This window comes from Engystomops pustulosus, chromosome 4 (genome assembly GCF_040894005.1).
Source record: "Engystomops pustulosus chromosome 4, aEngPut4.maternal, whole genome shotgun sequence".
NCBI lineage: Eukaryota > Metazoa > Chordata > Amphibia > Anura > Leptodactylidae > Engystomops > Engystomops pustulosus.
Window position 1 is genome coordinate 129,684,553 of NC_092414.1, and position 10,473 is coordinate 129,695,025.

Sequence of the window (10,473 nt, forward strand, 5' to 3'; positions counted from 1 at the left end):
TGTACCAAGTTGTTGGATGTATAAGGAAGTGCTGTAAGAGAAGATATTATTTTCGAGTAATATTTTAAGTAGTGTAATGAACAGATTTTTGAATAGATGTGACAGGGACCGATCTTGGGATAGATGGTGTTGGATACAACTGATTCCCCTGCTGTGATCAATATTAGAGTAAAGCGTCCTCACGTCTATAGTTAGGAACGTAAAGTGTTCATGTAAGTTGATGGAGGAGGGGTCCCTAATTAGTTGGTCTGAGTCCTTCAGAAAACTTGGTAGCTTTGTTACATAGCTTTGTAGGTATAGGTCTATGAAGTGGGATATGTTGCTGGTTAGGGAGCCTATCCCTGATATGATAGGCCTCCCTGGGGGAGTTTTTTGGTTCTTGTGAATCTTGAGCAAGAAATAAAATTATGGAAGTGTGGGATAAGGAATAAATAGAAACTTCCTTTCTTCCTTGGAGATTGCTTTCTGTTTTACTGCTAGGTCTAGTAAAATCTTAATTCTCTTGATTTGGATCTTCTTGTATTAAATTGGATCTGAGAGGATATTTAGAGCCTCTTTGTCGTAATACTCGAAGGTTATGATGACTAAACCTCCTCTTTTATCTGCTGGTCTGAACATTTAGCTCTCAATTTTCCTTTAGAGATTTGAGCGCTCTATATTCCGCTGGTGTTATGTTCTTATTTTTTGACTGGATGCTTCTTCTTTTGGTCTTAGTATTTGTATTTGAAATTAGTTGTTTGAAGTTATTCATTACTGCATCATAGTATACTTTTATATGGTGTTACTGATCATGTAGGGCAGTGATGGCAAACCTTTTAGATCACGAGTGCCCAAACTTCAACCAAAAGCCACTTATTTATGGCAAAGTGCCAGCACAGTAATTCAGGCAGTAATTTATTGCTAAGGACACAAACGCAGTTGAAAGGAGGAGGGCAAATTTGGGCTATTGCAGCTTCTCTCCAGCGTCCCTGTGTACAGGAAGAATTGTTGGGCCAGCATTCTTTGAGCTCTGTCTGGTGAACTCTATTCTGGGGTGATGGCCTGGGTGCCCACAGAGAGGGCTCCCAGTGCCACCTATGGCACCCGTGCCATAGGTTCATCACCACTGATGTAGGGCATAAAACTGGGATATGTTTTTTTATTTTGTTTTCTCTAGTGTAAGGTTCTGTTAGTTCTGAAGGGCTTTCACTAATTGGGGTCTGGTATCTATTGTTTCTTGTTTCCTGTAGGGCAAAGTGATGGTTCAGTGTGAGTTTCCTTACAAATTGGTTCAGATCTAGGAATAAGTCAAATTCTTTCGGTGAACTGTTAGGACTGAACGATAGTCCCTTAGATAATAGGGAAATATCATATTTAGTCAACTCGTAGTTTGTGAGATTGAATATTTTTATCGTGCTATTTTTTGAGGGTGCTTCAATTTTGGGATGGCTCCTAGTCTGGTCTTTTCTCTTTCTTCCTCCTCTCTTTCCCCGCTTAGTTTTTTTCCTTTTCTTTTGGTTTAGAGGACAGAAAAAATCATCAATGCTTTTAGTTTTCATGGTTTGTGTGTGATCATTGTTTGTGGGGCCTAAACCCCCTTTATCGAGTGTATCCAGAGTTTTGTTTATCTCTGTGAGTGATGTCTGGGGATGTTGTGTCCCTGGGTTCGTGGTAAATTCTAATAGGCATGGGGAAAGGGGAATGTTCGCTCCAATTGAGCAGTCTGCTGTACTTTGCACTTCTCCCTGGTGCCTGGGGAATTTTCTGCCTACTAAAGAACCCAGGGTCTGAAATTGTAGTTTCATTTTGTTTGTCATATCTGCTGGGGAATTAAGATTAGATAAACTCCTAATATCTGTTCTAATTTGACTTAGGATGGCTGAAGAAAGAGCATCTCGTTTTTGTCTTTCTGTGATGAGTGGAGCTGGTAGGATGTTATTAGTGGAAGGGGGGACTCAATGGAATGAATGGATAGCCCGTGTGGTTTTGGGGACTCTTGCATGGATTGGTTGGTAAGGTTGAGACGGTGAGTGGGACAATGTACTGGTCGGATTCAGAGTGGGGGATTTTGTGATGCTTATTGGTCTCTACCTTTTTATGGTGCCAAGTCCTGTAGATTAGGTTTGATTTATCTGTTTGGAATTTGTTTACCTTCCTATAGATGGTGTCATTCTCTAATTTTTGTAATTTACTTCCTAGTTTGTTGTCACGTCTATTGTATTCCCTTTCGGACTGGTATCTGTTTAACAATGATAGAGTGGATTTGATTTTTTCTGTAGCTGTTTGGCACAATGACAATGCTATCCTTTTCTGTTTGATAAGGTGTATGATTTCTCTAGAACAGGAGTCTAAGATTCTATCCTTTTTTTCAGTGAAATCTTTGTCATCTGGACAGATCTAAAAGCATGACATCTATTGAGTCTTGTCTTTCAAGTCTGATTCTGTTGTGTTCTTCCTCGGTTAGGTCATCCTGTACGTAGCTGTGTTACTGGGGATGAGGCGGCTATATGTATTTGTGTTACTGGGGATGAGGCGGCTATATGTATTTGTGTTACTGGGGATGAGGCAGCTTTATGTGGCTGTGTTACTGGGGGGAGGCGGCTGTATGTAGCTGTGTTACTGGTGGGTGAGGCGGCTGTATGTAGCTGTGTTACTGGGGGCCAGACGGCTGTATTAGCTGTGTTACTGGGGCCGAGGAGGCTGTATGTAGCTGTGTTACAGGGGGCGAAGCGGCTGTATGTAGCTGTGTTACTGGTGGGTGAGGCGGCTCTATGTAGCTGTGTTACTGGGGGCCAGGCGGCTGTATTAGCTGTGTTACTGGGGCCAAGGAGACTGTATGTAGCTGTGTTACAGGGGGCAAAGCGGCTGTATGTAGCTGTGTTACTGGGGGCGGGGCGGCTGTATGTAGATGTATTACTGGGTAGTTGGCGGCTGTATGTAGATGTATTACTGGGGGGTTGGCGGCTGCATGTAGATGTATTACTCGGCTCATGGCGGCTGTATGTAGATGTATTACTGGGGGGGGTTGGCGGCTGTATGTGGATGTATTACTGGGGGGGTGGCGGCTGTATGTGGATGTATTAATGGGGGGTTGGCGGCTTTATGTGGATGTATTACTGGGGGGGTCGGCGGCTGTATGTGGATGTATTACTGGGGGGTCGGCGGCTGTATGTGGATGTATTACTGGGGGGTTGGCGGCTGTATGTGGATGTATTACTGGGGGGGTCGGCGGCTGTATGTGGATGTATTACTGGGGGGTCGGCGGCTGTATGTGGATGTATTACTGGCGGGTTGGCGGCTTTATGTAGCTGTGTTAGTGGGGGGTTAGCGGCTCTATGTAGATGTGTTACTGGGGATAAGGCGGCTGTATGTAGCTGTGTTACTGGGGATGAGGCAGCTGTATGTAGCTGTGTTACTGGGGAGCGAGGCAGCTGTATGTAGCTGTGTTACTGGGGTCGAGGCGGCTGTATGTAGTTGTGTTACTGGGGATAATGTGGCTGTATGTAGCTTTGTTACTGGGGATAAGGCGACTGTATGTAGCTGTGTTACTGGGGGGGTGAGGCGGCTGTATGTAGCTGTGTTACTGGGGGGTTAGCGGCTCTATGTAGATGTGTTACTGGGGATAAGGCGGCTGTATGTAGCTGTGTTACTGGGGATGAGGCAGCTGTATGTAGCTGTGTTACTGGGGAGCGAGGCAGCTGTATGTAGCTGTGTTACTGGGGTCGAGGCGGCTGTATGTAGTTGTGTTACTGGGGATAATGTGGCTGTATGTAGCTTTGTTACTGGGGATAAGGCGACTGTATGTAGCTGTGTTACTGTGGGGGTGAGGCCGCTGTATGTAGCTGTGTTACTGGGGGGCGATGCGGCTGTATGTAGCTTTGTTACTTGGGGAAAGGCGGCTGTATTAGCTGTGTTACTGGGGGCGAGGCGGCTGTGCCTAGCTGTGTTACTGGGGAGGAGGCGGCTGTATGTAGCTGTGTTACTGGGGGCGAGGCGTCTAAGATTTTATCCTTTTTTTCAGTGAAATCTTTGTCATCTGGACAGATCTAAAAGCATGACATCTATTGAGTCTTGTCTTTCAAGTCTGATTCTGTTGTGTTCTTCTTCGGTTAGGTCATCTTGTACGTAGCTGTGTTAGTGGGGATGAGGCGGCTATATGTATTTGTGTTACTGGGGATGAGGCGGCTATATGTATTTGTGTTACTGGGGATTAGGCGGCTTTATGTAGCTGTGTTACTGGGGGGAGGCGGCTGTATGTAGCTGTGTTATTGGTGGGTGAGGTGGCTGTATGTAGCTGTGTTACTGGGGGCCAGGCGGCTGTATTAGCTGTGTTACTGGGGCCAAGGAGACTGTATGTAGCTGTGTTACAGGGGGCAAAGCGGCTGTATGTAGCTGTGTTACTGGGGGCGAGGCGTCTGTATGTAGATGTATTACTGGGTAGTTGGCGGCTGTATGTAGATGTATTACTGGGGGGTTGGCGGCTGCATGTAGATGTATTACTCGGCTCATGGCGGCTGTATGTAGATGTATTACTGGGGGGGTTGGCGGCTGTATGTGGATGTATTACTGGGGGGTTGGCGGTTGTATGTGGATGTATTACTGGGGGGTCGGCGGCTGTATGTGGATGTATTACTGGGGGGTTGGCGGTTGTATGTGGATGTATTACTCGGCTCATGGCGGCTGTATGTAGATGTATTACTGGGGGGGTTGGCGGCTGTATGTGGATGTATTAAAGGGGGGTTGGTGGCTGTATGTGGATGTATTACTGGGGGGTCGGCGGCTGTATGTGGATGTATTACTGGGGGGTTGGCGGTTGTATGTGGATGTATTACTGGGGGGTCGGCGGCTGTATGTGGATGTATTACTGGGGGGTCGGCGGCTTTATGTAGCTGTGTTAGTGGGGGGTTAGTGGCTGTATGTAGATGTGTTACTGGGGATGAAGCGGCTGTATGTAGCTGTGTTACTGGGGATGAGGCAGCTGTATGTAGCTGTGTTACTGGCGAGCGAGGCAGCTGTATGTAGCTGTGTTACTGGGGTCGAGGCGGCTGTATGTAGCTGTCTTACTGGGGCGAGGCAGCTGTATGTAGCTGTGTTACTGGGGATAATGTGGCTGTATGTAGCTTTGTTACTGGGGATAAGGCAACTGTATGTAGCTGTGTTACTGGGGGGGGTGAGGCGGCTGTATGTAGCTGTGTTACTGGGGGGCGATGCGGCTGTGTTAGCTTTGTTACTGGGGGAGAGGCGGCTGTATTAGCTGTGTTACTGGGGGCAAGGCGGCTGTGTGTAGCTGTGTTACTGGGGAGAAGGCGGCTGTATGTAGCTGTGTTACTGGGGGCGAGGCGGTTGCATGTAGTTGTGTTACTGGGGGCAAGGTGGCTGTATGTAGCTGTGTTACTGGGGGCAAGGCGGCTGTATTAGCTGTGTTACTGGGGCCGAGGCGGCTGTATTAGCTGTGTTACTGGGGGCGAGGCGGCTGTGTGTAGCTTTGTTACTGGGGGCGAGGCAGTTGCATGTAGTTGTGTTACTGGGGGCAAGGTGGCTGTATGTAGCTGTGTTACTGGGGGCAAGGCGGCTGTATTAGCTGTGTTACTGGGGCCGAGGCGGCTGTATTAGCTGTGTTACTGGGGGCGAGGCGGCTGTGTGTAGCTGTGTTACTGGGGGCGAGGCGGCTGTATGTAGCTGTGTTACTGGGGGCTGTATGTAGCTGTGTTACTGGGGGCGAGGCGGCTGTATGTAGATGTATTACTTGGGGGATGGCGGCTGTATGTAGATGTATTACTGGGGGGTTGGCGGCTGTATGTGGATGCATTACTGGGGGGTTGGCAGCTGCATGTGGATGTATTACTGGGGGGTTGGCGGCTGCATGTGAATGTATTACTGGGGGGTTGGCAGCTGTATGTGGATGTATTACTGGGGGGTTGGCGGCTTTATGTAGATGTGTTACTAGGGATGAAGCTGCTTTACGTAGCTGTGTTACTGAGGATGAGGCAGCTGTATGTAGCTGTGTTACTGGGGGGGTGAGGCGGCTGCATTTAGCTGTGTTACTGGTGGATGAGGCGGCTGTATTATGGGGGGGGCGAGGTGGCTGTATGTAGTTGTGTTACTGGGGGGCAGGTGGCTGTATGTAGCTGTGTTACTGGGGCCGAGGTGGCTGTATGTAGCTGTGTTACAGGGGGCGAGGCGGCTGTATGTAGCTGTGTTACAGGGGGCGAGGCGGCTTTATGTAGCTGTGTTCCTGGGGATGTAGCGACTTTACGTAGCTGTGTGCATGGGGATGTATTACTGGGGGGTTGGCGGCTGCATGTGGATGTATTACTGGGGGGTTGGCGGCTACATGTGGATGTATTACTGGGGGGTTGGCGGCTGTATGTGGATGTATTACTGGGGGGGTGGTGGCTTTACGTAGCTGTGTTACTGAGGATGAGGCAGCTATATGTAGCTGTGTTACTGGGGGCTAGGCAGCTGTATGTAGCTGTGTTACTGGGGGCAAGTCGGCTGTATTAGCTGTGTTACCGGGGCGAGGCGGCTATATGTAGCTGTGTTACTGGGGGCGAGGCGGCTGTATGTAGCTGTGTTACTGGGGGCAAGGCGGCTGTGTGTAGCTGTGTTACTGGGGAGGAGAGAGTATTGCCGTTCTTGGAAGAAGCAAGCCAAAAATTTTGGGATGTATATTTACCTCACATTCCTTCTGAATGTGTACATTTTAGGGCTAAATAAGAATAATCTTATACAAAAATTTAAATTTCAAGATTTCCAATCCAAATGTTTTTAGCACTTTGCCTTGGCGATCTGCATGATACGTTTGCTTTTTTGTGTAGGATCTAAAGCTGACCTTGGTCAGAAGGGTGGATATGGGTCTACGGTGATGCTTTACATAGTGTCAGGATCTGAGGTAATGGATCCCCTGCACCACCGCGAGCGATGTTGTAAGCCGACACCTGGGAGTGGAGTCTAAGCGGCACCTGGGTTTCACCAGAGCCCGCCACAAAGTAGCATGGACTTGCTGGGGCAGGGTACCACCAGGTCACTCCACATGTGCGACTTTGCCCACAGTGGTGGGCAAGGCGTGGTACAAAGTCATCATGCAGAATCATGGTCAGGGACAGGCAAGAGGTCTAAACAGGCAGCACAGGATAAACGTCAGGAACAAAGCAGGAGGTCAAGGCAGGCAGCACAGAGTCACAGTCGGGAACGGAACCAGAGGCACAACAGACAGGCACAAGGCAACCAAACTAATTTTCTCTGAGGCATGAAGCACAAAGATCCAGCAGGGAGTGGCCGGCTGTTATAAAATTCCTGGAATTGGCCAGCACGGTGTGCTGGCCCTTAAAATTTTCGAGAGAGCACCATGCTGCCTGATCCGGAGCAGGGGCGTGGAGAGGTAAGGAAGTACGGGGGTGAGCTAGGGCCACAGAGGAGCCGGGGACCGGAGCAAGGCACGGATGTACTTGTGACCCCAGATGAGGGTCGCGGGGACACCCGTGACACATAGGAAGCAAAAAAGGAATGAAATAACATTGAGAAATCTTCCATTCTTGACCTAAAGTGGCTGGTGAGACAGTTCCTTGGAACAGTATTTAATTATATGATTATGTAGTAGAGCACTGACGTTCTGGATTTTTTGTGGACTTTTGGCTATTGGTTAGTGGCTCCTCCATTTAACCCCTACTTCCCAGGCATCTATTCTGTTGAAAATAACAAAATGTTCAGTTTCAGGACTTTGCAATGCTTTTTATATGCTTCTCAGTGAAGGAATAGATCTAGATCACGTTGATATTGGTGGATATTTGGATTAGTTACTTTTGCTTTTTTCCCTGCAGCTCTTCACATGGCATCTATTGGTCAGCATACAGCATGTGTTGAATTTCTCTTGAAATCTGGACTCAAAGACTCTGCAGATTACAGTGGGACGTTTGCTGAACAATTGGCGATTAAAAATGAAGTCAAGGAAGTTTTTGCACTTTTCCAAGAACAAGTTTGAAAGGAAACTAAATTTTTTTTTGTTTTACTAGAAAGTATTAAAATGCATCATCTTAAGAATGAATCTCTATAAAAAGATGTTTTATTCTTCAGACAGATTTGGCAGTTTGGGTGCAGATTTCAATAAAGTGAAGCTATCCCACTGTGATTTACGCTTGCAACGTAGTCAAAGTGGATGATATTTAGATAAATCTGCAGCAATTCTCATTTCCTGTTCATGCTACGGCAGCAAGTACATAAGGGTTAATGTCCGCCTTTTGTTGGATAGAAGAGATATGTTAATTAGCAGTGCTGAAGAACTTAAAGGGGTTATCCGGGTTTAAAAAATTTTTTATGGCCGTGCTGGGGAGGGATAGTTAAACATAATAAACATGGACTTACCTCCTCCGGCGCCGCCGATGTCCCGCGCCACGGTCACTTCGATCCGTGCCCCTGTGAACAAACAGGGGCACGGAAGCCGCGCACAGGGAGCTTCCGGTCCGCATTGTGGACGGCTCCTCCCATCCGTCCCTATCTCTCAGCGTTGTAAACGCTGGGAGATGGTGCGCATGGGAGCATCCGGCCGGCCGGAAGCTCCCTGTGCGCCCTTGTACTGAAACCGGCGCACGGAGAAGACGGGCTGCGGCGCGGGACATCGGCAGCACCGGAGGGGGTAAGTACATGTTTATTATGTTTAAATAGCCCTCCCCAGCCCGGCCATAAAAAAATTTTTAAACCCGGATAACCCCTTTAATTACACTAACGACATGGTACTAGTGTAGGAGAGAAAGGGAAGGTTAGGATGCAGTTTTTTTTTCTCTATAGGATAGAAGAAAATTCTTTACTAAAGGATGCAATGGATAAAAGAGCGGATTCCATTTTGAAGAAAACATGCTTTTTCTGCTACAGTGTGTAAAATAGCAACCTCAGCGGTTCAAGTAGCTCAAACAGGTCACTAAAACAGGCCCTTTAACCTGAGGGAGTAGATAAAGAACAGATTCAACAGGGGCTGCCTATGCTTAAGGCAGCATCTGAATATTTGTGTGATTTGGCTAATGATATTATCAAAGCTTCTTCCAGGGCTATGGTCCTTTCTAATGCAGCAACAAGACCACAGCATCTAAGTCTAATTTTTGCTCTCTTCCATTTCTGCCATCGTTATTGTTTGTACCTCACTTAGAGGAAATACTGAAGAATCTAAATGAAAGTAAAGGTATTTCCCTTCCAGGTTCCTCTATCTCTCTCCTCCCTCCCCTTCAAGTGCACCTTTCAAAGACATCCATTTAAGAAATCGCAGGATACAGTGGAACTTTCGGAAAATGGACAAGACGGTTCTCACACCGATGGTTAGCGCCCGTGCATTCTAGCCGACCAAATATTGATTTATCGGTTCTCAGGTCAGAAAGTCCAATGACGCCAGGAATTCCTCTGGGGTAGGAGGGAGACTCTTCACTGACTCCCAAACTTCCAAATACGCTTGAGTAACTTTTACCATTTCTCTAGGTTGTGCGCTACAATTTAAGGTGTTTCCAGAAGAAAAATACTTGGTAAACAAAAGAGTGGTATGCCATTTATTCTCAAAACATTGGTGAAAGTGCCAGTAACAGAAAAGTACAAGGGAGTCTACTCACATGTGTTTGCTGTTCCTAAAGAAGGAGGAGATTGGAGGCTGGTAATAGACCATGCTAACCTTTTTACCAAGAAAAAACTCTGAATGGAGTCCATACATGGAGACTCGGAAATAAATCTGGTACAGCTAAACAACTTCCTAGCCAAAATATTATACCTCACATAGCATATCTAAATGTGCCGATATTGACAAATCAGAAGTACCTTTGCATAGCATACATCGTTCACAACTAAACCAGACAGCTGCAGTTCACATAACAACCCTTTGGCATCACCTCAGCACCTCGGGTATTTACCAGAGTTATAGTGGTCCTGACAGCAGCACTGAGAGAGTCCCATGTGTTTGTAGTCCCTAATCTGGATGACTGGCTTATTCGGGCACGGTCCCAGGATGTTCTGAGAACTCATGTATCTGCTACTCTAAACATACTACCCCAGCATGGGTTTATTATGTACATGAACAAGTCCATCCTACTTCCCTCTGCCAAAATAAACTTCTTAGGATACAATGGAGCAGATTTATCAAGCTGTCTGAAAGTCAGAATATTTCTAGTTGCCCATGGCAACCAATCACAGCTCCCCTTTAAAATATTCATGAGCACTGGTAAAATGAAAGCTGAGCTGGGATTGGTTGCCATGGGCAACTAGAAATATTCTGACTTTCAGACAGCTTGATAAATCTGCCCCATTGTGTATACCATTCAAGTGAAGTTATTTCTCTATTCTCTTGAAATAGAGAATATCATTGAGGCCCTGACTCGGTTGAATACTAGTCAACAATGTGCAGTTATTTCAGCTATGAAAGGTCTGGGGCTTCTAACCTCTAAACCAAGGCTCAACACCTGGGACTCCATCAATTATGAATAACTGGATTCCTGTATCTTAGAGAGCGAAAGTAGAACGTCG

At 46.9% G+C, this 10,473-nt stretch overlaps 1 protein-coding gene across 2 annotated transcripts in view; it reads left to right on the forward strand.

The window, feature by feature from the left end:
* ANKRD16 (ankyrin repeat domain 16) overlaps positions 1-8,150 on the forward strand; it is a 92,379-nt gene extending 84,229 nt beyond the window's left edge. For both annotated transcript variants that reach the window (XM_072147453.1, XM_072147452.1), the window contains one exon: positions 7,800-8,150. In XM_072147453.1, coding sequence (XP_072003554.1) covers positions 7,800-7,960 — 161 coding nt within the window. In that variant the 3' untranslated portion in view covers positions 7,961-8,150. The remainder of the gene's footprint in view (positions 1-7,799) is intronic.
* Positions 8,151-10,473: the final 2,323 nt, after the last annotated feature.